General features: G+C 39.9%; 1 protein-coding gene across 1 annotated transcript; it reads left to right on the forward strand.

Annotated features, from left to right (window-relative positions):
* Positions 1 to 12,627: 12,627 nt before the first annotated feature.
* LOC139726511 (uncharacterized) lies at positions 12,628 to 25,857 on the forward strand. The gene is made up of 7 exons (XM_071637468.1): positions 12,628 to 12,764; positions 14,557 to 14,703; positions 16,184 to 16,456; positions 17,212 to 17,266; positions 18,779 to 18,997; positions 19,809 to 20,105; positions 25,372 to 25,857. Exons 1-7 carry the CDS (start codon positions 12,628 to 12,630, stop codon positions 25,855 to 25,857), a joined length of 1,614 nt encoding a protein of 537 aa, XP_071493569.1.
* Positions 25,858 to 26,100: the final 243 nt, after the last annotated feature.

Below are 26,100 nucleotides of genomic sequence, written 5' to 3' on the forward strand. Positions count from 1 at the left end.
TAAAAAGTCGGCGAGGGCTAAATAGTAGCTGTAATTAACTGAGAGTGCTCAAGTTTTGGAATTGTATTTTATCTTGCATTATTCATGTACATAGAATGGCCCAACAATCATAATTCAATACTTTTCCAAAACAGAGTGTTGGTTTTTGATAACTCGCCCAGTGGATCTTTGAAGACTGCGATGTTGTGTACGTATAAACTGTCATTCCCGATTGTTATAGCTTGTTAAATATCAAACAGTTTTGAGTGTCATTTTCCAAATATAGAAAACAGAGAAACAAATTGTGTGGAACTTGTGTTTTATTCCAATGTGAACATGAACAGAAATTCATTGTGGTAATTTTGCATTTATGTGTTGTGTGTGTGTGTGTGTGTGATATGCTCGCCTTTGACTACAGCTCACTCCAACATCTTAGAAAGGGATGGTATAGTATTGGTTGAGACGAGGATTCAGCTTTTAACTTTTTTGTAAGATGCTTAGAAGCCACCTATGAAATGTTAGAGACCACACAATTCTACATGGAATTCAAAGTTTATTTCATGAAAATAGGTTTTGAAATGGTTGAGATATCCAAAAACAAAGTACATGTAAAACAAATTGATCGAAATGAAAGGTTGGTCCCATCTTTTATTGTGCTCACTTTGTTTTGGATATCTCGGCCAATTCAAAATCAATTTTCATCAAACAAACTTTGAATTCCTCTTAGAATTATATGCTTTGTCACATTCCATAAGAGATTTCTCATTATCTCACAAAACGAGTTGGAAACCTGAAGCACCATGTCGACCAAAACTATAATTCCTTTTAAAAGCTGCTGCTATGACATATAATTCATAAACGTGCGCATATAAAAGAAATGTTGTCGATGCCAGTCATATGGCAGTTTTCCCGCATTTATCAACACCTCCATTATCGGTGTACTGTACTGGTATATCATTAACGACACCATTAAAGGGACATAGTTCCGGTAGTGTAGAGGGCGCTGTTGATGATACTGCCGATCACCGTTAGCATTGATACGAAGATTACCGAAGTTGAGCTGTCATCAAGAGCTGGTCAAGAGTAAAGTGCGTAGGTGTTGCTAAGTAACGTTGCCTTCGTTGTCTTTTCTGCGTGTCGCGCAGCCTGTAGTAATGCCAGGGTGCGTGCATATGCGTATCCGGGCACTTACCCCCTGGGCAACTACCCTCCGGATAACTACCACCCGGATAATTACCCCCCAGGTCTATTCCCCCTTAGGGCAACTACCCCCCGGACAATTACCCTCCTAGGGTAATCACCCTCAAGGGCAATAACCCCCTAGGACAACTACCACCCGGTCATCTACCCTCCTAGGGCAACTACCCCCAAGGGCAATTACCCCTAGGACATCTACCCCCTGGATATCTACCCCCTGGGTAACTACCCCCTGGATGACTACCACCCGGATAACTACCCCCCAGATAACTACCACCCGGATAACTACCCCCTGGATAACTACTCCCCGGATAACTACCCCCTGGATAACTACCCCCTGGATAACTACCCCCTGGAGAACTACCCCCTGGGTAACTACCCCCCGGATACTACCCCCAGGATAACTACCACCCGGATAACTACCCCGCGGATAACTACCCCCAGGATAACTACCACCCGGATAATTACTCCCCGGATGACTACCCCCAGGATAACTACCACCCGGATTACTCCCCCCCCCCCATAACCATACCCCGAACCCCCCCCCCCCGCCCCCTCCTGATACTTACCTACGGGACAACCCCCCTCCCCGCCCCCCCCCCCCCCGAAAGTTACCACCCGTTGTAATTTTTCCATAAGTTCATAACACCATATCAGAAGACGCTTCTTTCTCTTACACTGTCATCATTTGTGACCCTGCACCTCAAAACAAACAAAAAGTCGCCAGATATGAATTTTTATAGTTAAGACCATATTCTGAAAGAGCAGACTTTAAGCTTTAAAATGATGTATAACTCCAATCAAATGGACTCTCCTAACCTATCTAAATATTGGAAAGAAAGCACAAACTCAGGAAAAGTGGGAACTGAGAAAAGAGGCTCTGAAGTACAGTGTCTCTTCAAGCGCTTAATCTTTACCAACCCGTGCTGGCTGTGCGATGAATGGGACAAAAAACAGGAAGTAAACCACCAGATTTACAACAATGAAGGGATTATCAGATTAAACTGAAATTAAGCATGCCTCATTAACACATTCTGTCCATAATTAATGCCAATTTTCAAAGCAGTATAGCACTATCCTTTCAAAAGTTATTAGAGTTGAAAGTGAAGAGTGTGGACAAGGTTTTTCAGAAATGAAAAAGGGATTCTAAAGACACGCCTAATCACACTATTCTACCAAAAATGTTCGAGATAAACTGCTAAGAAAACACACTTTCGTGCCCGTTTTATGATACCAAATATTAGCATAATGTAAAAGAAGACCCGCTCTTTCAGAAAATATGAAAAAGTCAAGTTCGGCTAGGTTGACCCATTTCACTTATTTTCAGTCCTCACGCCAAATCAGTGTGTGCGACTTTATGTTCGTTTTGAGGTGCACGGTCACATTTACTCTTTTGGCTTGTCATTTTCTACCGTTATAACACATTAGACGATAAACATAAGAAAAGGAGAGTTGATTTCACTGCAATTCATATTCCGTTAACATTAGCGAGGGACCCTTCGATATAAAGCCATAATTTCTGATAGGATCCGGGCACGGTTTTATGAAAGTTATCAGTCCTGACAAGCTGTCAGTTCCACACAATTACCAATCGTTGGAGGTCGATCAAAGCAGGTCCATGGTAACAAGTCAGTGACTCGAGCTTATCAATCAAGCAGAACCCATGATTTTATTGAAATTATTAGAGACTAACAAGATGTCATAACTGGCAACTTTTATCAAACGGTGCCCTAATCTGTCATAAGAGTAAAATTACAGCTTGTTTTACATACAAGTAGAATTGTGTTAGTTTTCAAATTAAATGCTCTCCACACTTTAAGAGGAAATCCAGTTCAAATATAAGTTAGTCTCATTAGAAAGAATAAATATTGCGAGTTTTACGGTATTTCTTTTTTTTTACAAAACACCCCTAGTTGTTAACGAAGTCTTTTGTCCTGCACCCTCTTTTTGAATAGATCTATAGAGAGTTGTAGTTGACAGAATCCTTTTTACATTATAGGGCTGCTCTGTTTGATCCCGGCCATTTCAAGAGTATTTTTTTTTTCACAAAAACTTGAATCCATTAAAGTCTATGGTACAAAATTCGCTTATAACGAAGACGGTTATAACAAAATTTTCGTTATCACGAAGTCTTTTCTGAGCGCCACTGACAAAGAAAAACAAAAGAAATGTGCTCCGTTTAGAATACAGTACTCTCCGCGTAATCGGGTATCGCTTAAACGGGTACTCCGTTTAATTGGGTAGTAATGTCAAAGTCAGTTCCAATGCACATTAAATTTACCTGATAATCGGGTTGCCTCTCCGCATAAATGGGTAAATAATTTTCTTCTAATACAATTTCTATCCACATTTTATCGCAAATAAAACACTTTAAGAAATCATGAATGTCAAATTTTCCACGGGTAATCGTATTCTCTGTAATTTGCAAAGAAGACCAATCATTTGGGGAGTGATTAAACATGAGTTTTCTGAAGACATATTTGTCCGTAAAAAGAGTGTAAACTATTGCTCGTGACTCAGCAAGTGTAAGGTATGTATAATGTGCCGTGCAAGCATGCGTGTTCAAGCATACAGCGTAGGTATTTGGTGCAGTGTACAATGCATGTACAGTATAATGTACATACACACATTGTATGTGTCAACTGTGAATGAGACGTGTTCTTCTGTTAATCGGGTACTCCGCTTAATCGGGTAAGAAACGCTCTGTCCGAGCCTACCCGATTATGCGGAGAGTGTGTATAACGAAATGCGGATCGCATTCGAAAATGCATAGCGGAACAAGCATTTTTAAAGCGTCTCTGCATGAGCGAACGCATCATTGAATGTTCACTCCCGTGACCGTGTATCACGCACAGTTTCCGAGGGGAACTTGCGTTACTGTAATACAATAATCTGAATTCAGATAAGGTTTGTTTCATTGTTCCGAAGTCCTTTAATACAAAACACACAGTTTCTGATACAACTAAATGTCCGTTAGTTCGGAAATGAAAAAGGGTTTGTTATTAAGCACATTTTGGCGTTATTCCAAAGGTTCGTTAACCCGATAATAAAATATGGTCCTTATTCTTATTCTTATTCTTATACGGTTCGTTAGTCCGAAAATGACAGGAATTCAAAACGTTCGTTAATCGGAACATTACAAAAAGTATCGTTAATCCATGGTGGAAAAAGGAGAGTACACTGACAAAGCTTAAGAATTGCAATTCTTATAATCGTCTTAAGATAAATAAATCTTCGAAATAACAAACCTTTCTCATTTTTTTTTTCATTAACAAAATTTCTTCGGAATAACGAACCTTATTTCATTTTCGGATGAAAAAGCCTTCGGAACAACGGACTTTCTGAATAGTGAACCTTTCTCTTTTTTTGATTTATAAACCTTCAGAATGACGAAGCTCATTTCATTTTCAGATCAACGAACCTTCGGAAAATGAACAATATATTATTTTGATCTAAATTATGAACTCTCGGAATAATGATTCTGCGGAAATGCGAACCTTCACATAAACAAACCATCGGAATCCCGGGGATGGCGAAACTTCGGAATAAGGAGCCTTCGGAGTAGCGTACTTTAGTAAGAAAAGAACCTTTGGAATAGCGAACTGTAACCTGTAATGACCCGGGAGGTAGTTAAACAGGGGGTAATTGGCGTGGTGCACTGTCCTGGGGGTAATTTTCCTCTTGATAGTTATAGGGGAGGGGGAGTTGTAGGCCTACTTATCCGGGGTAATCATCCATGGGAAGTTATCGGAGGGGGTAGCTATTGGGTGGAAGTTATCTGGGGTCTAGTTTTCGGAGGAGGGGGTAATTAACCTTGGGATAATTATCCTGGTGGTAATTATCTGGGGGGGGGGGGGGGTAGTTATCCGGGGGGTAATTATCCGGGGGTAATTATCCGGGGGTAATTATCCGGGGGTAATTATCCGAGTAATTATCCGGGGGGGTATTTAGTTACCCGGGGGGTAGTTCTCCGGGGGGTAGTTACCCAGGGGTAGTTCTCCGGGGGGTAGTTATCCAGGGGGTAGTTCTCCGGGGGGTAGTTACCCAGGGGGTAGTTTTCCGGGGGGTAGTTATCCCCAGGGGGTAGTTTTCCGAGGGGGTAGTTATCCAGGGGTAGTTATCCGAGGGGTAGTTATCCAGGGGGTAGTTTTCCTAAGGGGAATTGCCCTAGGGGGTGATTGCCCTAGGAGGGTAGTTGTCCGGGGGGTAGTTGTCCTAGGGGGTAATTACCCTGGAGGGTAATTGCCATTGGAGGGTAGTTGTCCGGGGGGTAGTTGCCCTAGGGGGGAATTGTCCTGGGGGGTAATTATCCGGGTGGTAGTTATCCGGAGGGTGGTTTTCCAGGGGGTAGTGTTCCTAGAACCGTGCATATGTGCTTGTTCTTATGACATCACAAAAGAAGTTTGCTAAAGCTGTCATCCCCCTCAGCCGAATCATGAGCCGAACTGTGATCGGACCACTGACTACAGTGAATCGGACTTCTTCGGACTCGCGAAAGTGGGCCAAAGCGTAAGCGCCAAAAGAAGTCGATAGCGTAGGTCTCTATAGGAAACTTGCGCCGTGCGCCCGCGTACGCATTTGATTTTTTTTTTTTTTTTTGATTTGATTTGATTTGATTTATTTCTGCTTAAAGGTGCATGGTCCCCGTGTTTTAGTCAAATGCGTACGCGGGCGCACGGCGCAAGTTTCCTATAGAGACCTACGCTATCGACTTCTTTTGGCGCTTACGCTTTGGCCCACTTTCCCGAGTCCGAAGAAGTCCGATTCACTGTAGTCAGTGGTCCGATCACAGTTCGGCTCATGATTCGGCTGAGGGGGATGACAGCTTTAGCAAACTTCTATTGTGATGTCATAATAACAAGCACATATGCACGCACCCTGGCATTACTACAGACTGCGCGATGCGCAGAGAAGACAACAAAGGCAACGTTACTTAGCAACACCTACGCACTTTACTCTTGATGACAGCTCTACTTCAGTAATCTTCGGCTTGCGGCAGTATCATCAACAGCGCCATCTACACTACCGGGACTATGCCCCTTTAATTCCGTTACATCAGATAGGATCATGTACATGTCATTTATGACAAACAGTATATCGACACATAGTTTTTAGTACAATTATACAAGACAAATACAGACATACAAGCTTATGGAACTTAAACAGAAGGGTCTCCAAAAATACAATAAGCCGAGGCTTGATGGTATGGAGACTATATGCTTAGCTACTCTGAATAGAATAGGGAATAGAGAAAGAGACAAATAGGGAAGGGTAGGGGGAATAGGGAAAGTTACAGAGTGTATGGGTACCACTCCAACTACTTTACAATAATATTAATGATGATAAATACAATATGATAATGATATTAAAGTTAACACGTTCAGTTGCCTTTGCCGGAGTAATGACCGAATATGCACTATGAAAATAATAATATGTGAATACAAAATATCTTATACGTATTGTTATCTGACATTGAATAAAATATATCGTGCTTGTTTTATGTACACAGTAATGGTAAGGCACATCGTACACATGCATGCTCATGATATATATATGATGTATCCTATACATACATATACATACTCATATTCATAATATGGATAGATAAATAAATCGATATATGTATGCACACATCCATGCATTATGTATCACGTACATATTCATATACATTTGATTATAATACAATAAAGAAATCAGAATGTTATCCTGGGGAATACTGCTTTTAAAAAGGAGGTGAAGTTTTACAGCCTTCTTAAATGAATACATAGTGGTCATGTTTTTAATTTCAGTGGGAAGGGAATTCCAAGTGTCAGGGCCGGAGTGTCTGATAGAATGATGCGCGAGTGCGGTTTTGGGGTTAAATAAATGTAAATTTGTGGATTGTCTGGTTGGATAAGAGTGAATCTCTGAATTTGACCGAAATATTATGTTAAGTATTGGAGGCAAGAGGTTTGACTTGAGACAAAACATAAATACAGCTTTATGGAGAAAATTTATATCATTTATCTTTAGGGATTTAAGCTGGAAAAACAATGGGTCGGTGTGATCTCGAGAGCGTGCTCGACTGCACACTCGTATTGCTTTTTTATGTAGGAGAAGTATACGGTCTGTGTTACATTTGTGGGTTGCACAGATAATGTTGCAATACGATATATATGGTAAGATTAAGGCATTATATAGGGTAAACAATACACGAGTTGGTAAAAAATACTGAAGCTTAGTTAACAGGCCAACATTTCGGGATATAGGCAAAATGATGTGTTTTACATGATCATCCCATTTTAGGTTTTCATTTATATACACACCAAGAAATTTATTAACTATTTTCCTTTCAAGAGATATACCATCAATATACAATTCATATTCTGGTAGATCAGCTTTTTTACATTTAAAATGAATGAAATTAGTTTTGCTTAAATTAAGTGCCAGTATATTACTTTTAAACCATCTAGATAATTTCGGTAATTCATTGTTCAAAGGAAATTCATTGTTCAATTTGACTAAAGCACGGGGAACATCAGCGAACTAAAACATACTGGAATGCGTGTTCACCAGGAAATACCACCGAACTAAAACATAGTGGAATGCGTGTCCCTATTCCCAACATACGCGAGACCGTGCAGCCAAATTACCGTGTTGCGTCGCCATCTTGTTCGGTCAATTTTTCCTTATATGGAGTGCACGCTTAGGCGCGGTCAGACTGGGCCACTGGTACGCGCGCAAGCAAGAGTACGCCATCCAGTGGCTAGTGATTATGACGTAACAATGCACGTTTGTACATGACAATGGTCTTGCTCTTCGGAGACACAGCCCGCACTCCATTAAAAGGAAAAAATTGACCGAACAAAATGGCGGTGGTAGCAAGTTTTGGTGGCTGCGTATTTCCCACCGAACTAAAACATACTGGAATGCGTGTTCACCAGGAAATACGCAGCCACCAAAACTTGCTACCACCGCCATTTTGTTCGGTCAATTTTTTCCTTTTAATGGAGTGCGGGCTGTGTCTCCGAAGCGCAAGACCATTGTCATGTACAAACGTGCATTGTCACGTCATAATCACTATAGCCACTGGACGGCGTACTCTTGCTTGCGCGCTTACCAGTGGCCCAGTCTGACCGCGCCTAAGCGTGCACTCCATATAAGGAAAAATTGACCGAACAAGATGGCGACGCAACACGGTAATTTGGCTGCACGGTCTCGCGTATGTTGGGAATAGGGACACGCATTCCACTATGTTTTAGTTCGGTGGGGACCATGCACCTTTAAAGGGGCATAGTGTCGGTAGTGTAGAGGGCGCTGTTGATGATACTGCCGATCACCGTTAGCAGTAGCCGGGTTCACACGTACAAATTAGCGGGATGACGATCGCGATGCTCATCCCGAGTTTTTTTGCGAGCGTCCACACGTACCAAATTAGCGGGATAGCGATCGCGATCGGTATCCCGCTAATTTGGCGAGCGTCCACACGTATTGAATTATCCCGCTAATTGCCGATAGAGATAACAGCAAAGCCTGCAAACTGGGTCACACAGCGCCCTTCTCTATCACTGCCTGCGCGCACTTACCTTTGTCCATTGTCTTTTACGCGTCAGTGGTGTGGTTCGCGCGCTGTTGTTATTGTTCTCCAAAGAGGTGAAGGACCTCCTCGCAGAGGCCTCGCTGTTGTGATATGCGCATTGCATGATGGGATGTAAAAACTCGAGATTCTAATCCCGACCGTTCACACGTACCAGCGTGGGGCCAATTATCCCGCTAATTGACGAACCAGCGCAAGATTTCTTGGGATTAGTATCGCGATGCTTATCCCGCTAATTTTCGGGTTTTTTCTGTCCACACGTGCAAAAAACTCGGGATGACAATCGCGATGCAAATGTCGAGATTTGTATCCCGCTAATTAATGTACGTGCGAACCCGGCTATTGATACGAAGATTACCGAAGTTTAGCTGTCATCAAGAGTAAAGTGCGTAGGTGTTGCTAAGTAACGTTGCCTTCGTTGTCTTCTCTGCGCATCGCGCAGTCTGTAGTAATGCCAGGGTGCGTGCATATGTGTTTGTTGTTATGACATCACAAAAGAAGTTTGCTAAAGCTGTCATCCCCCTCAGCCGAATCATGAGCCGAACTGTGATCGGACCACTGACTACAGTGGATCGGACTTCTTCGGACTCGGGGAAGTGGGCCAAAGCGTAAGCGCTAAAGAGGAGTCGATAGCGTAGGTCTCTATAGGAAACTTGCGCCGTGCGCCCGCGTACGCATTTGACTAAAACACGGGGACCATGCACCTTTAACACTGTTTTCTAATGAGTGAAAGGTGTGAAAGGAATACAGTACCTGTTCCAAAGACTGTGACCAACGAAGTGTCTCTTTCCATTTCCCTGTTATGACTCTATCCGCTTCAAGGTCCGTGCGCTGTAGATGATACCGACACCGGAGATCATGCGCAAAAAAAAAAAAAGAGGCCTCGACAAGGACCATTGTCCCTCCCTCCCCTTTCTCTCTTGATAGTATACAAATGATGCACAGGATAGAGTGCGTTAGTGAAGGTGCGACGCACGCGAGAGTATTGACAATAGTGCAACATGCACGAGGCACGAGATACTTCAAAACTACTTCATGAATTAATGTTAAAGAGCATATTGAAAACTTTCGCCCTAATTCACGCAGAAAATCCGAGGTAGGAGACGCTGGCGAAAGTGAGTGCGTGTGGGGCATGGCTAGTCGACACGTTAATAGGGGTGGCCTGCAGCACCGTGCGTGGAGGGACATCACGTTCACATAATTTCACGCGTAGTGTGTTGTGTGTGTGTAGGCGACAGAAATCGGGTTAAATCTAAAGCTGATGATATGATATAGTCTATGGCCTTATCATTCCTTTACAACATTATTTCAGTTGATTACCTCTGTACGTACAACACGTGTATATAAGCGCCCGATTGCAGACAGCAGGTGGCAAGCGACCGTTGCAACTACTTACATTATTACCACCTCCGAAGGAAATGCACCAGTCCGACTAGAGCCACCATCGAAAAATGAGACGGAATGTGGAATTTATTTGGTTGTTTTTTGCTCCCAAACTTAACAGTTATGTTGTTAATAAGGCTGCTACGTATGTAGATAATGTCTCACATACAACTGTATCTGAATATTGCGTTGAAAATGATATTTGGCGAGAAACAAAAGCTTGAAATCACAGGAATTCACACTGCTGACGACGGCAGACAGTGAAGGTCAACGGCTCAAATTTTCGTTGGTATAGTCTCGTTACGTGATAGTTCTGTATGGATTGTACACGTTCCCTATGACAGCAATTGTGACTGGGTAGTCTATCTTTACTGCAAATTTGCTTCAGGAATGCTCAACCAATGAACGAGATTCTTATATCACAAAAATGGGCAGAATCTGTACTTTCTGAAACCGTGCGCCCCAAGTTTGTGCGACCTTTCGTTCTCGAGATACCCCGTCTGGAAGAATTGCAAGACGGCAAAATATGCTCAAATTTGTCAAATTTGGACTGTTCGCCATAGACAATTCTACTCATAAGGTACTTTTCTGATCAAATTTGCGTCACTGCTACAAATGTTAACATAATGATATATACACAGATAATCCCTAAAGTGTCCACTTTCAGAATCCGGGCGCCCCAAGTTTGCTTCTTAAAGGGATGGTACAGTATTGGTGGAGATGTGAATCAAGCTTTTGACTTTTTGCGAGATACCAAGAAAACACTTATTATATAGTTCAGAGCATACCATTTTAAGAGGAATTCAAAGTTTAATTGATGAAAATCGGGTTTGGAATGACTGAAACATCAAAAAACAAAGTAAAACAAAGCGATCGTAATAAAGTGTGGGTCCCACACTTTATTAGAATCACTCTTATTTGGATATCTCAGCCATTTCACACCCAATTTTCATCAAATAAATGTTGAATTTCTCTTAGAATTACATGCTCTTTCATATTTCATAAGAGGTTTCTCATTATCTCACCAAAAATGTTAGAAACATGAAATTAGGTCTCAACTAAAAATATACAATCCCTTCAAATAGTTTAAAAGTTATGGCAGATTTTGTGGGAAAATGCGTCGATTTTTGACCCGTTTTACGTGTTGTAGCGTTCGCGCGGAAGCGCGGCTTCGCAGGTGACCGAAAGTTTTCAATATGCATGCAATTCTGTGAGGAATTCAAAGTTTCCTTGATGAGAATTAGTTTTGAAATGACCGAGATATCCAAAAACAAGTGTAAAACGAAGCGATCCCAATTAAAGATGGGTCCTCTCTGTTATTAGGATCGCTTTGTTTTGGATATCGCAGCCATTTCAGAACCAGTTCTCATCAAATAAACTTTGAATTCCTCTTAGAATTATATGCTCTTTCACATTTCATAAGTGGTTTCTCATTATCTAAAATTATAATAATAAAACGTGAGAAATATGAAGCCCCATCTCAACCGAAAATGTTCATCCCTTTAATGTTCCAGCGAAAGTTACACTTGCCCTGCGAGGAAGCTTCTATCGCCAACCATACGCCATTATGTTGTTAATGGTTTTATTAGCTGTTGTTAACGCCAGCTATCAACGATTGTGAGAGAGCCGAATAAAGCTCGGTAATGAGATCCTCAACACTAAATACCTGGAGTCTGGTTATTTTCTCTAGTCAGCACCGGATGGGATGTACGAGTGAGTAAATATTAGCTCGCCTAGTACCGACCAAGATATTGACGGTATGCCAGCCAAAGTTCTACCTCTCATAAAAGTGGTGAAAAGAATCATTCGATATGTCCCAACTGATGTTGACAAAGAACCAGTGGCGGATCCAGAGGGGGGCGCAAGAGGCGCACGCCCCCCTTTATTTATCGTTAAAAACAAAAGAAATAAAAAGAAAAAAATGAAATGAAACCCGAAAGTGGCACCAAAAATAATAGTTACGCCCCCCTTTACAGAATTCCTGGATCCGCCCCTGAGAACTCAAACACCAAAAAGTCACTCACGCAACACTAGGGATACAAGTGTTATATTGCGTATTGAGTGTATTTCTGACATGATTCGATACTTATACTATGCATCTGCTGGTACATGTATAGATATTTGTATAAAGAGGAGAGATGAAAAAGGCGGCCGCGCCATTATATTATTTTTGTTTTTAGGTGTTGTTGTTATTGTTGTTGTTAACGCCAGCAGCCATCGGCGATTGCTAAAGAGCCGACTTGAGCTCGGTAATAAAAACATAGTACGTCTCTGGTTATTTTCTCTTAAGTTAACTGCAATGCCTTCAGTCATTAGGACGTAATTTGTAGAGAAGGGATTGATTGCTGTACCAAATTATCAATGTAACATTATTATAAACAACATGAGGTCGTCTGTATAAACTATATCATACTTGTAATATAGAGAGAGGCATCTTGCGCTGATGCTATATAGCAGCTGGCATTATCATCGCTTGCCGTTCTCGCGTGGTGATGGAGCGGCAGACTGCTAGTGCTCGTGTCGAAAAAGGCGCCAACATTGAGGAGGGGTATGACGAAGTTACCTGGATCAAGAAGATGTATGCCGTTACCATGGCGACGCTTCTCTATTTCACAAACTATGCCCAGCAGTAAGTTATCTCTCTCTCTTTCTTTCTCTGCCTCTCTCTTTCTCAAGGAAGTATCTAGCATTCAACTTTCAACTTCATAAAAAGTAATCTTATCGGTTAAACTTGCACATACTGATATATATATATATATAGTATATATATATATATATATATATATATATATATATATATACATGTACATATATATATATATATAAACATTTTATATATATAAATGATATATATATATATATATATATGTAAATCATACTTCATGCATGCAATATCTTTATTTTTTTACATTCATCATTCATTATGTCAATCACAGCGTGACGGGCAACATATAGATCGGCTTAAAAAAATCAAATGATTTGAAAAATGAATTAAAAGAGAAAACTGAGAGAAGTAAACCATCTTGAAAGTGGCGGCAACCAAAATATCAACAACCACTGGCATTAATATAAGACAGGAAAAAATTGTTTCACTTTGCTTTTTCCATTTAGCATATTTTGCTTTTTAAATGGATATTGCATTTGAACGTTTATGTTTGTCAATTGATGTATAGTATTCAATAAGAGGGAAAAGGTTTCACTTGAATTCTTTTCTGCAAAAGAATTGATCACGTCTTATTCATTTCGAGTATTTGATCTAGTGATATAATTTGTTGTTTTTTATCTATTTCATAATATGTCTTGTTCACCGTTATGTTTGTCATTGTTTGATGGATCTATCAATATTCTTGAACTTTTTTAGGACAAGTTTATTCTGTCGTGACTTCTTCACACTTTCTTTTCCGTATACCAGCTCAGTGACACTTCAAAATCTATTGTGTAAACCTTGCACCGTGGACTTTCGATGCACTTCTCTGATGCTTTATTTTGTGATATTCATCATCTTTGGTTCGAATGTGAACATGATTATTCTTACAGCGAGAGAAGAGCGTTATTCTTTATAATCATAGTCGCATAATTCAATCTCACTGTCACTTTGATGTCTGCGACAAACACCAACCGCGATATCTATCCACTCAAATTGAACTTTTGATCATTGTAATTTGATTCACCGCTCGAAGTGATAAAGAAGGCTTTTTTTTTGCGGTATCGTAAATGTGATCATTTCCATTACTTAGCGTCATCAGTATTATTGCTACTTTATACTACTACTATACTACTACCACCACATCCGCTATAATCCGGTTCGGAGTTAGCTCATGGGCGCATTGGTCCGGACGACCCTTGATTTTTCTCAGTCAGTTAGGGGCTCTCCACTCGTTGTCAGAACGACATAATGCAAAAACTTTACGTTGCAACTTATGGGGTTCATCAATCCTGTTCAAACAAAGAATGAACTTGTGTAGACCAGATGGCCAGAACGTTCTGTCAATTAACACCATATCATTATCTTGCATTGAATGTATTAACAATCTCTTTCTATTGATATTGCAAAATACTACTTTTGCTGTCAGGTGGATGTGTTGGCAAGCAGCATTGGTATTACATGAATAATCATTACATAATAACAAATCACAGATGCTTCTCCCAGTGAATTTAAAAACCAACACGCCTCTTGGTCCGATGACCTTTTTATTTTCATTTTTATTTCTTTTTTTTTTCTCACGCGCAAAGTGGAACTGCGAACTGGCTTATTATTATGTTTGTAGTCATACTCGTATGCTATCATCACTTTTATAACCATTTTTTTTTTCATTATCATTACTGATTGATAATGTAATCACTATACTACTATAGAAGTAGTAGTGGATAGTGCCAGCATCATTATTACGTATTTTCATAGTATTATTGTTAACGAACAGGTATCTGCTGGTTGGGACGATATTCGGGATGGCCAACGACCTGGAATTTGGGGCGACAACTTGTATTGTGACAAACGAAACCTTGGCCAGCTCCTACGCGAGGAATCTTAACGTCACGTATGACGAACTCTGTACTCTGCCTGGACGGTAAGGTGTTCAAAAATGAATCGACACATTCCGTCACAACAATCATTTCTACACAGGGGCTGCGGAACGTTTGTTGTTTTTCCCCTATTTTTTGTATTTTTGTATTGGGGGGGGGGGGGGGGGAGGAGCCGGTCACACTTTTGGTTTGGTTGGGCAAGGATCAAAAAGCCAAAAGTGTGTCCTGGTCGTTATCATAGCAATGGGTTTTCGGATGAGGTCCTTACGGGGTAATGAATGTTATGTAGTGGCGACAGAACAAACGCTATGTATGACTATTCTTCACTTCATTGCGAGTAGATCCGTATACCAAAAGGGAAAAAATTAACAAGTTTTGATTTATTCTTTCTGTACTCTTTCTGTAATAACCACGAAACACTAAAAAGTTGCCAAGCATTTAGATGGTAATAAGACCTCTGAGAAAAACACTCATCAAATTATCACCAAAATAGAATAGAATGAAATAAGAATAATGAATGAATATAATTTCTATATTCCAGAGCAACCATCTGACAAACTGGTTATACAGCTTTCAGCGGTTTGTAAGGGATTAAAAGGCTGGATTGAATGTGGTAGTTGATACACGATTACTAGGTATCAAATTTTGTCTACCTAAAATATAATGGGTAATATAAAGTGCTCACTTCGTTTTTAGCTTTGAATAATGTACATATCTTGCCCGGCTCACACATAATCATACATATTATGTATTGCATGTGCCACTTGTGTATTGCCTCACAGTTATTTTTGTCTGTTTTCATTCCAGTTCACCAATATACATGACGTTCTGATGGGCATCAAAATAAGAATAAAAAATAAAACTGTGCATACAGTGATCTCAGGCTTCTGTTAAGTGGCGGTCGAGAGAAATTGCTTCCGCAATAACCGGGTGTCTAATGAATATACCTGCATGGCCTGAACTAAACTCATACTTTGTAGACAAGGAACATGAATAACAAAACAAAAGCAGGTAATAATTGTATATGGCAACCGTGGCGTCTCAGACTAGTCAAGAGCTCCCATTGACATCGAGTCTAAAATTTGATGACTATTTATTTAATGTTCATCACTGTTAATGTCCTTTCAGGATTATTATAGAGCAGTAATTTAATTCTCTTAACTCTTTGATGTTTGAATGATCAGTCATAACTCATCTTTCTGTAGGGCAAAAGGACTAAAACTCGAAACACGCATCAAACAATACAACTATCACTGACTGTTGATTTTCGGAATCTTGCGTCTGCATTGGATACATTAACAAAATATCCCATGTACTTTTTTATCATTTACATGTGAGGAGAACAAGTTAGGTTATCGTTCTAGATATAGGCTACACAGTGTCAAGGAATAACTGTTTATCAAAGTTGTTTGTGTCACGCGTTATTTGTTTGTAGACATTGTCGTATTTGCAATCGCGCTTGGAAAACAAGAATACCTGCAAAACATTTGTTTTTTCTTAAATCAAATTATATCTAATCAACAGCTGTGACGCCAATAGTACCAGCTTCTCACCCGATGCATGCGTCATTGAATATACGGGCATGGGTACTCTATACGACATCCTAGCCGGGCCAGTTTATCTGATCGTCGAGGGGGTGTCGGCTATGCCCATCACCGTCCTCCTTCAGGCCGCTGGGGTCCCGCACATCGCCACCATAGTCGCGCTGACCATTGCGTGGAGTCTGTGTACGCTCGGGACAGCATTTGTTAACTCGTACTGGATGGTTGCCTTCCTCCGATTCCTGTTTGGGATTTTGTGAGTGAAAGTAGTTTCTATAGTTCTATAAATTTCCTCGAGACAGGATTAATATGATATATTCCCGAGATGATGATTTGGATTGATATTCAATTCAATTCATTCAATTCGTATGATATTATTATATTCATTCAATTCATATGATATTATGATATAACTATTATTATTAAAAGAATAAATGAATATAAAAGATGAATTGAATCCAAAGACCGGATCAGCAAAATGCAGAAAATGTATAGAGTTAAGAGACAAACAAACATCATGTACACAACTGCAGGCCCTACTTACATGATACAATACATAAGAGATATTAAAAATGTAGACGCAAATTTAGAATTTAAACGACACGTCAAAAAAATAGGCAATAAGATAAAGTAAACTTAATTTGAATCTACTCATACAATCAAAACCTTTGATATAAACGAGATAAAACTAAGAAATACTTTAATCAAAGCCATCTGAAACATAAAGATAAATTACAAGAACTTTTAACGGAAAAAGTCTAAAAATACAGTAAACAAAAAGAATTAAGAATAATGCACCCACATAATAAAAAACAGGCAAATTTAGCATTATTTATTGTAAGAGCAAGCTACACTAAATGAAATCAAGTAATCACGAGAAAATTCCTAATACTAGTACTGTATATCTATATATACACACACACATATATATATATATATATGACATATAAATATGTATTCTGTTTTTGATCTTCTCTCTCTCTCTCTCTCTCTCTCTCTCTCTCTCTTCAGTACTGGTCCCTTCACTACCTTCATAATGGCTTACATGTCTCTCATCGTCAAACCGGTAAGGAAAACTGAAAAAAGAGAACCGTTAAAGAACGGAACAGTGCAAAAATGATTAAAAAATGGATAAAAAACAGTAAAAAAACAAACAGAGTTCCAAACTACCAAATACTTTGCGGTGCCGCAGTATCCTATACTTGAAACAAGCATCACATACGTTTGCATTTTGACATAATAACTAAACATTTTTTTCCTGTTTTTTTTTTTGTTTGTCTGATACGTGTTTTCTTCTAGAATAAAACCTTTAGATGAAAGATAACGTCAGTCCCACGGCACGCTGTAAAACATGAACAACCGCTTACATAGTAATTGTTATCTTTGCAATTAAGTTTTTTTTTCAGCGAAATTGTAAATTAATCTGATCATAATGATAATGATGATAATAATGATGATAACATAAATTTATATTGAGCCAAATCCGCTCAAGTTTTTTAAAGTTTTTAAAAGTTTGTAAGAATAATCGAGAGAATGTAATGGAGAAATAAACATTTCCACCCTACTGTACCTAATTAGGTTACAGCTCATCATTCCGAAGATTCGTCATTCCGACGGTTCGTTATTGCGAAAGTTCATTATTCCGAAGGTTCCTAAAAATCAAACAAAGTTCGTTATTCCACTTACTTGGTTATTCCAAATGTTCATGCATCCTGAAATTGAAATGAGGTTGGTTGTATCGAAGGTTTGTTAGTAAGCACCTCTTTTCATTTTCGGATTAACGAACCATATTTCATAGTCGGAACGATGAACCTTTGGAGTAATGAACCCTCTTTCCATTGTTAGATTAACGAACCTTGTTTCACTTTCGGACTATAACACAAGCTTTGGAATAATTAACCTTCGGAACGACGCCACAAATATATTTGGATTAACGAACCCTAATACATTTTTGGACTAAGAAACATAAGCCTAGGCATACAAAGTTTTTTTTTAATTAATCCTTCGGAATAATGAACATTCGGAATAACGAACCCTTTTATTTTTAGGATTAATGAACCTTCGGAATAAACGCACATCACCCCAGAGTTGATTATTTCATCTCACAAGCGTAGAAGATGGGAGTATGCTACATGGCGTTGCGTTGAAACTTGTTGTTTACTGTTTACGGAATAGATAAAAACAATAACATTCATACCAACATCCATGCCACTTAAGAATTTTGGTACATTCTCCTCTCCGGCAGATTCCTTGTCCCTGCTGGTTTACATGCTAATCTATGTGTCCTGAATGCATTGTGTGTATACCATTACACCCACGCATGTATACAAAATCCCCGAATAAAAGCATGAGCCAAATATTATCCGAATTATGCCATGCATGTGTTGCTCGAACGTAGGCCTATAATGCTGGCACAAAATAATTGGTGCTAAAATACTTGGATGCTAATAAAAACATTTCATGCGGTTCCGGCCAGACTTTTTCAAACCTTTTCTAATGTTGTTGGTGTTGTTGGGTTGGTTTTTTTTTCCAGCGCAGTCACGCTTCTTTTGCTCGTCCGTCTTCCCTAAATTTTCAGGAGGTACTCGCCTTGGCGTTCGGTGCCGTGTCGTTCGGCCGGGTCGTCGGAAACGGCGTTGGGTACCTCTTCGTCGCCGCCAGCATTGTTTTGGGATGGCGATTGTGTTACGTCATTGCGGGCTCAGCCGGTATCGTCCTCGGGCTGGCAGCCCTGTTGATGGCCGAGCCTCCCCGGGACAAACAGCGGACGTTAAACAATGGTTCGAATTCCTCGTTGGTAGGTCTCACAATTTAGCAGTTAGGATCTACTTCTTTAGTTGTGATAGATCTCTTTTTTTTTCTTTTTTTTTTACATAGCCACTACAATGTTCAGGCATCCAAGCATCTGAAGCAAGCAAATTCTGAACCCATGCGAATGATGGCTTTGATTAATAGACGAATATAAAAATAGAAAAAGAAATGCTAAAAAAAAAAGATATTGAAGGAAATTTACTGGCTCACGTTGTATCAGTGGCAAACACATAATTATGCAAATTAAGTGCGGCGAGGATATCACGACATCACGAAGTTCCCATTCTCTCCTACACATAAATCCTCATTTGATTTCTTTGAACATGAAGTTAAAAACAAGCAAGCTTGAATATGCATTGCCTGAGGGCATTACCATTAAATCCGGATCAGGCTCGAACCCGAGACCTCGTGCAACATTGGAAACCTATGGTGTAATTACTCACTGAGCCACAGCAGCTCCGTTATACCTAAAACTTTAGTCGAGTCAAGCGCGACCATGTTCTCACACACATAATCATTACTGAGTTATGATTGCTCGATCCAGTGCACTCCAGTTAAACGAACACAGTTATAACGAAATTCTCGTTACAACGAAATCAAAATGCAGGTCCCAAAATCATCATCTACATACGTTTATACACTACACCGTTCCGTTATAACAAAATTTCGATATAACGAAAGAAAATCGCGGTCCCGAAGACTTCGTTAAAAAGGGAGTACATTGTATCTGAATGGGATTCAACCACTTCACCATAAGCATCATAAGTGTGTGTTTTTGTTTCGTTGCTTATTTTCAGATGTCATACTTAAAGATTTTCATGGAGCAGCAGCGCGCTTGCGTAAGTGAGATCACGTGGTCCGTGCTGATCCCCGTGCTCCTGGGGAGCATGTGTCGCTGTTCCTACGGGTTCATCATGTCGTTCAACGTCGCCAACTACATCCTCACCTATTTCAACGGCTACAACGTGAACAACCTGTTTTACGCCGCTTTGGTTGCCGGATTCTTGGGCTGCATTCTCGGCGGGATTCTGAGTGATCGTCTGCGGAAGAACCAAGGTCATCGCTCAACGCTGTCGCTTTTAGCTGGTTTATCGGTAAGTCGTCAAGACCCCACTATTTTCTCACTTCCACTACGTCTTGTTCTACGTGATTGTATGCACATGTCCGAAGTGCGAGCTGTTTGTAAAGATGTCCGTGATCCACAAAATTTATCCTTTATTACATATCTGTGTCGTAATACTCTTTTATAAGTTCGACGTCGTATCATGGAGCTACTAAACAGTTAGCTCCATGGTCGTATAGTGGAAATCCAAAAGCATTATATTCACCCAACTAAAGCTGCTTTGGCGGCCATTTTACGTAAAGATAACCTGTACATGAAGACCACCAGAATTTGTTTCTCTCCACAAATGATTCGACACGTCAATGAACCTTTCTATAAAGGTCACCTCTCAACAAATTGTGCTTTTGCTGTTTCCCATGTACGTTGTTGTTTTCGCAGTGCTGTTGTTGCTGTTTTCGTTTTTCTTTTCTTCTTTTTTGTGGTCCTGTGTCCTCATTGTATAATAAGCCCTATTTACAAGGAAAAGAAGAAGGGCGAAAGGAGGTGTAGGAAATGCATCAAATTTGGGGAAAAAATGCTGGAGTATGACTTGATGTTGGTTGGCTTCCTGTTAAAATTTTGAATGGTTTCATCGCGCAGTGCGTCGAATTCGTTCTCTCATTAATTTTGTACAGCCAGTCTTCTGATTTGTTTTACCATTTACTATTCTTAAAGCAATTTCAAAACAAAAAAAGAAAGAAATTCCACAATTCACGGAAGGGTTGATACTGTCCATTAAAAAGAAGAATAATGAATTAGTGCACAGTTACTGACATCTAGAGAATGTACGAATGTTGGCCCTGGCCCGTTGAAAACATGTCTCATTGCAACATTAAAGACACTCAGTCGTGGCGAGTGGTTTGTGCGGCACGGAGACGAACGCAACACGCTGCCTCCCCCATTCTGTATCAAATGTAGTGACCCCCGAATGAGAATAGCGCTGGCTCAATGGGTCAGCGAAAATACGGTAGGCTACAAGAGAGCTCCCTGTGCTTATCTCATAACCCAAAATGGCTGTCCCAGCGAGCCACGAGAGCTTCCGAATGGACGCACACTCTCAGTGCGCATGCGCATGAAGAGAGGCCAAAAGAGCCACGCGTCTTCTGGCCTCTCTCCTCCAATCACCGCAGCTCGCGGTGACAATATTTGTGTATGATGCGTATACACACACGCACACACACACACACACACACACACACGCCGCAGCGTCTTCTGGCCTCTCTCCTCCAATCACCGCAGCTCGCGGTGACAATGTTTGTGTATGATGCGTACACACACACGCACACACATACACTAAAACTTGTTTCAGTGGTAGCATTACACAAACTTCGGTCGTTCGGAGTTTACGTACCATTTAGTCCAAGAGTATTAGTTTTAACCTGGACATTTTTGGTAACAAGCTGATTTTTTCAGGATAAGTCCAGAAAAATGTCTAGAATAACATACTAAAAGTCCTCATGAATCCTCCATGAGCGTTTTCCGCAATCCAAGATGGCGTCCAAAATGGCCGCCATTTCCAGAAATTCTTGTAACTTTTCAACCAGAGAACCCAAATACAAAATTTAAATGTCTAAATATATGTTTTAAAGCATGAAGAACTCAATAAAATACATATCAAGAGATGTTGATGCACGCAAGTACCGAAATCCAAGATGGCGTCCAAAATGGCCGCCATTTTCTGAAATTCTTATAGCTTTTCAGTCAGGTAACCCAAATACGAAATTTAAATGTCTAAATATATGTTTTGAAGCATGAAGAACTCATTGAAACACATATCAAGAGATTTTGATGCATGCACGCAAGTACCGTAATCCAAGATGGCGTCCAAAATGGCTGCCATTTACTGAAATTCTTATAACTTTTCAGCCAGGTAGCCTAAATACAAAATTTAAATGTCTACATTATATGTTCTGAAGGATGAAGAACTCAATAAAGTACGTATTAAGAGTTGTTGAAGCTCACAAGTACCGTAATCCAAGATGGCGTCCAAAATGGCCACCATTTCCTGATTTTTTTTTCATAATTTTGCAAGTAGATGTCAACTGTACACACTTGGAATGTCGAAATATACGTTTTGAGTCTCAAGGAACCAAATACTTATTCAGAGATTTTGAAACACAAATAAAGCACTTGAGCACTTCCAGAAATCCAAAGTGGTGTCCAAAATGGCTGCCATTTCCTGTTTTTCTCATAACCCTGCAACTACGTAATTGCGATACGCACTTAAATGTATAAATATATATTTTAAGACATAAGGAACCCAACGAAATACTTATTTAGAGATCATGAAGCACATAAGTACAAATAAAATCATGTGAGTTCTTCCCGAAAACCAAATGTTGCCCAAAATGGCCGCCATTTGTTCATCAAAATTTGCTGTTTTTAGCCTGTTTCAAGAGACAAAGAAATTCAACATAATGTTCGAGATTCAACAACTCAGAAGGTCCAGTGGAATCTTTCCTGTAAATGTGCACAAAATGGGTATAGATTGGGTTGGATGCATCCCCCCCCCCCCCTCCTCCTTGGGGAAGGTGGTGGCCTGTACAATCATTATTTTCCAAATATTCAACCTGAAGTATTTGCACTTTGTCATTCAGTTGCAATCATAAAAATGCTAAATGTCCCTCGCTCGGCCCCTTTTTATAGACTTTGTACACTTTTGAGATTAACAAATTTCCGAATCTGTCATCAAAAAGTGTGCACTAGATCTTTCACTTACAAAATGCAAATGTTAGTTCCCTCATATTGAAGGGTAATTTGCCCTAACTCTTCAACCGCTCACTTCCCCCAATATATATTAAATTTCCCTTTTGATTAACAATTCCCAAATATTCCATCAAATGTGTGTAAATGATATAATTATTTCATTTCTATTCAAGTGTGCCCAAAAAGCTCATTCTTTTCGATGGGGGATGGGGATAATGAGACTATTATTATCTACTCTTCGAGAATGGATAATTTTCTCCATATAACACCAAGGGTGCAATAGGCCGTTTAATGACGATCATCGAAATGCAAAACTCCCTCCAGTCGAAAGTGGACCCCCCCCCCATCATCTACTAGCTCATTGCCTTGAATATACTAGTCTTTATTCTACTTACACTTTTTATTAGAAACAAAAATCTAGTGTTTCATCAACAGAGCGCACCATAAAACTCGTAACCTGAAAAAACACAACAAATCTCCATTTTGTGGGAAAGTGCATCACCTCATACGCCTCCCCCGCATATTTCCATAAGTATTAATTTCTTACTTTTAGGACAAAAACAAATCTCAGATATTTCACCAAAGAGTGCGCTAAATCTCTGAATTTCAAATTGGAAAATTCAAAAATGTCTGAGGTATGGGAAGGAGTATTCTCCTTTCACACTTCTCCCTCCCTGACACTTTCCTGAATATATATTTTTCCTCACGTTTTCAAATAGAAAACAAATATCGGGTATTTCATCAAATGGATGCAACAGCTCTGTGAAAATACGAAATTTTCCCTCGTGTGGGAGCAGGCAACCCTGTAACCGCGCACTTCCATGATTGTATATCTTTTTTTTTTCCTTTTTTGATGGAAACAAAAATCTAATATTTCACCAATAGGGTGCATCAGGATGTCTGAATATCAGGTCTGAAAATGCAAAATCTCCCTCATGTTGGGGGGGGGGGGAGGGGGAGGGGACCCCCCCCCCCCCCCCCACACACACAAACCCTTCCATAATCATATTGCCCATTTCCCTGAATACTACTTTATATCCAATTTCCTACTCTTTGATGGAAATAATTCAATATCTTACCAAACGCTTGCACTATGTATTTCACTTTCGAGTAAAAAAAAGAAAGAAAAAAGGTCCCTCGTATGGTGGAGGAGTATCCCCCCTCCATGCACAAATAACTTTACTTTTCAAAGAATTGTTTTTATTTCTCAAGTGATAACTGACAGTTTCAACTGGAACTCACCTCATGGTAGACATCAAATGCATTGGTAATAAAAAGGGGCTAGCACTAAATTTTCATCTCATGTGCTTAAGGTGACGAAAATCGACCATGTGGTAAACGGATATTGCCTTCTAGTATAGGCTTTATGTTTAGCAACAAATCTGTTGGTGAAATATTTCTCTCGTAACAAGGACACACTCCTTGACGTTAACATGCAAATGCTTTTATTTGTATACTTTACACATAAGAACTATGTTTTAAATAAAAAGTTTCTTATAAAATATATTGACATTTATTTACATAATTGTGAGATAAAATTGGTTGCACCCCATTTTCCATATAAGGAAGAGCTCGAGCTTTAAAATCAGCACATTCGTGCGTCTAAATATCTTAATATGTATTTTATTGAGTTATTCATGTTTCGAAACGTGTAAAGACACTTAAACTGTGTATTGGGTTCTCTAGTTGAAAGGTTATAAAAATTTCAGGAAATGGCGGCCATTTTGGTTGCCATATTGGATTACGGTACTTGTGTGCGTCAACATCTCTTAAAATGTATTTTATTGAGTTCTTCATCCTTCAAAACATATATCTAGACACTTAAATTTTGTATTTAGGTTACCTGGCTGAAAAGCTATAACAATTTCAGAAAATGGCAGCCATTTTGGACGGCATCTTGGATTTCGGTACTTGTGTGCATCAAAATCTCTTGATATGTGTTTCAATGAGTTCTTCATGCTTCAAAACATATATTTAGACATATAAATTTCGTATTTGGGTTACCTGACTGAAAAGCTATAAGAATTTCAAAAAATGGCGGCCATTTTGGACGCCATCTTGGATTTCGGTACTTGCGTGCATCAACATCTCTTTATATGTGTTTTATTGAGTTCTTCATGCTTCAAAACATATATTTAGACATTTTAATTCTGTATTTGGGTTCTCTGGTTGAAAAGTTATAAGAAATTCTGGAAATGGCGGCCATTTTGGACGCCATCTTGGATTGCGGAAAACGCTCAAGGAGGATTCATGAGGACTTTTAGTATGTTATTCTAGACATTGTTCTGGACCTATCCTGAAAAAATCAGCTTGTTACCAAAAATGTCCAGGTTTAGGCCTTTTTTGACCTAATGCTCTTGGACTAATTAGGGATGGCGATCGGCTGCCTTTAAGCGCTCACTGACCTCCTGCTGACTGGTACACGAGAACGTGAATGATTGCTCATCGTGTGTCTGCAATTTTTTTAAGACCTCAAGTCGTCTTATAAATTTGCGAAGATTGGTACCTATTATTGAAATTGTTCGGATAATTCTTTTTCTATTCATGTCCAGATCGCCGCCGCTGTCATTGGCCCATTTACCTTTGTCGTCGACTCCTCCGTATTCATTGTCATCCACGGTATCATCATCGTTTTCAGCGACTGGTCGGTCGTGCTCGTTCTCGCCGTGTCCTCTGATCTCGCTCCAGCGGACTGCAAAACGCTCATCTTCGCCTTGCTCTACCTTTTCCTATATTCGTTCGGGGGCTCGTTCTCTCTGCTCGTCACACCTACGACCACGGCACTGGGTCTTCGCCACGCCTTGATTTTGCTGTGCGCGGTGATCCTCACCGGAACCGCCGTGGCCAACACAACCGCGCTCGCTTTGGACTCTATATTGAGGAAACACCCGGCGAGGGTCTTTAACAAGTGGAAGGACGGAATGGGAGCTTCCAATGGTAGCGAAGAGATACCGCTGATCGCTCCTGGCCACACGAGCATGGTTCTTAATGGTGGAACTCTCAACAATGATTTGAATAATATGCATAACGGGACTTAGCTTTCATTTTGAACGACCAGCGTGCATGTAAACCACCTCGAACAGAAAATGCACTTGATCCAGCGGATCATGTAATCACATGGTAATAATGAATAATGTGTAGATATCCAGATATTTCATAATTCAATCTCAAATAATAACTATTCACATGGGAAACTAAACTGTTGTGAGTGCCTGCTGAGAAAAGTGAAACGCGCCTGTAATGTCGAAAATAAAAACTGCCAGGTTCTGCTCCGATGTTAC

Source organism: Diadema antillarum, unplaced genomic scaffold, assembly GCF_040938485.1.
Source record: "Diadema antillarum isolate AM-2024a unplaced genomic scaffold, OU_Dant_1.0 seq00000086_RagTag, whole genome shotgun sequence".
Taxonomy (NCBI): domain Eukaryota; kingdom Metazoa; phylum Echinodermata; class Echinoidea; order Diadematoida; family Diadematidae; genus Diadema; species Diadema antillarum.

Coding starts and splice junctions, on each gene's coding strand:
- LOC139726511 (XM_071637468.1), top strand. CDS start 12,628: ATGGAGCGGCAGACTGCTAGTGCTCGTGTCGAAAAAGGCGCCAACATT. Junction 12,765..14,556: donor TTCACAAACTATGCCCAGCA/GTAAGTTATCTC, acceptor GTTAACGAACAG/GTATCTGCTGGTTGGGACGA. Junction 14,704..16,183: donor CTCTGTACTCTGCCTGGACG/GTAAGGTGTTCA, acceptor TCTAATCAACAG/CTGTGACGCCAATAGTACCA.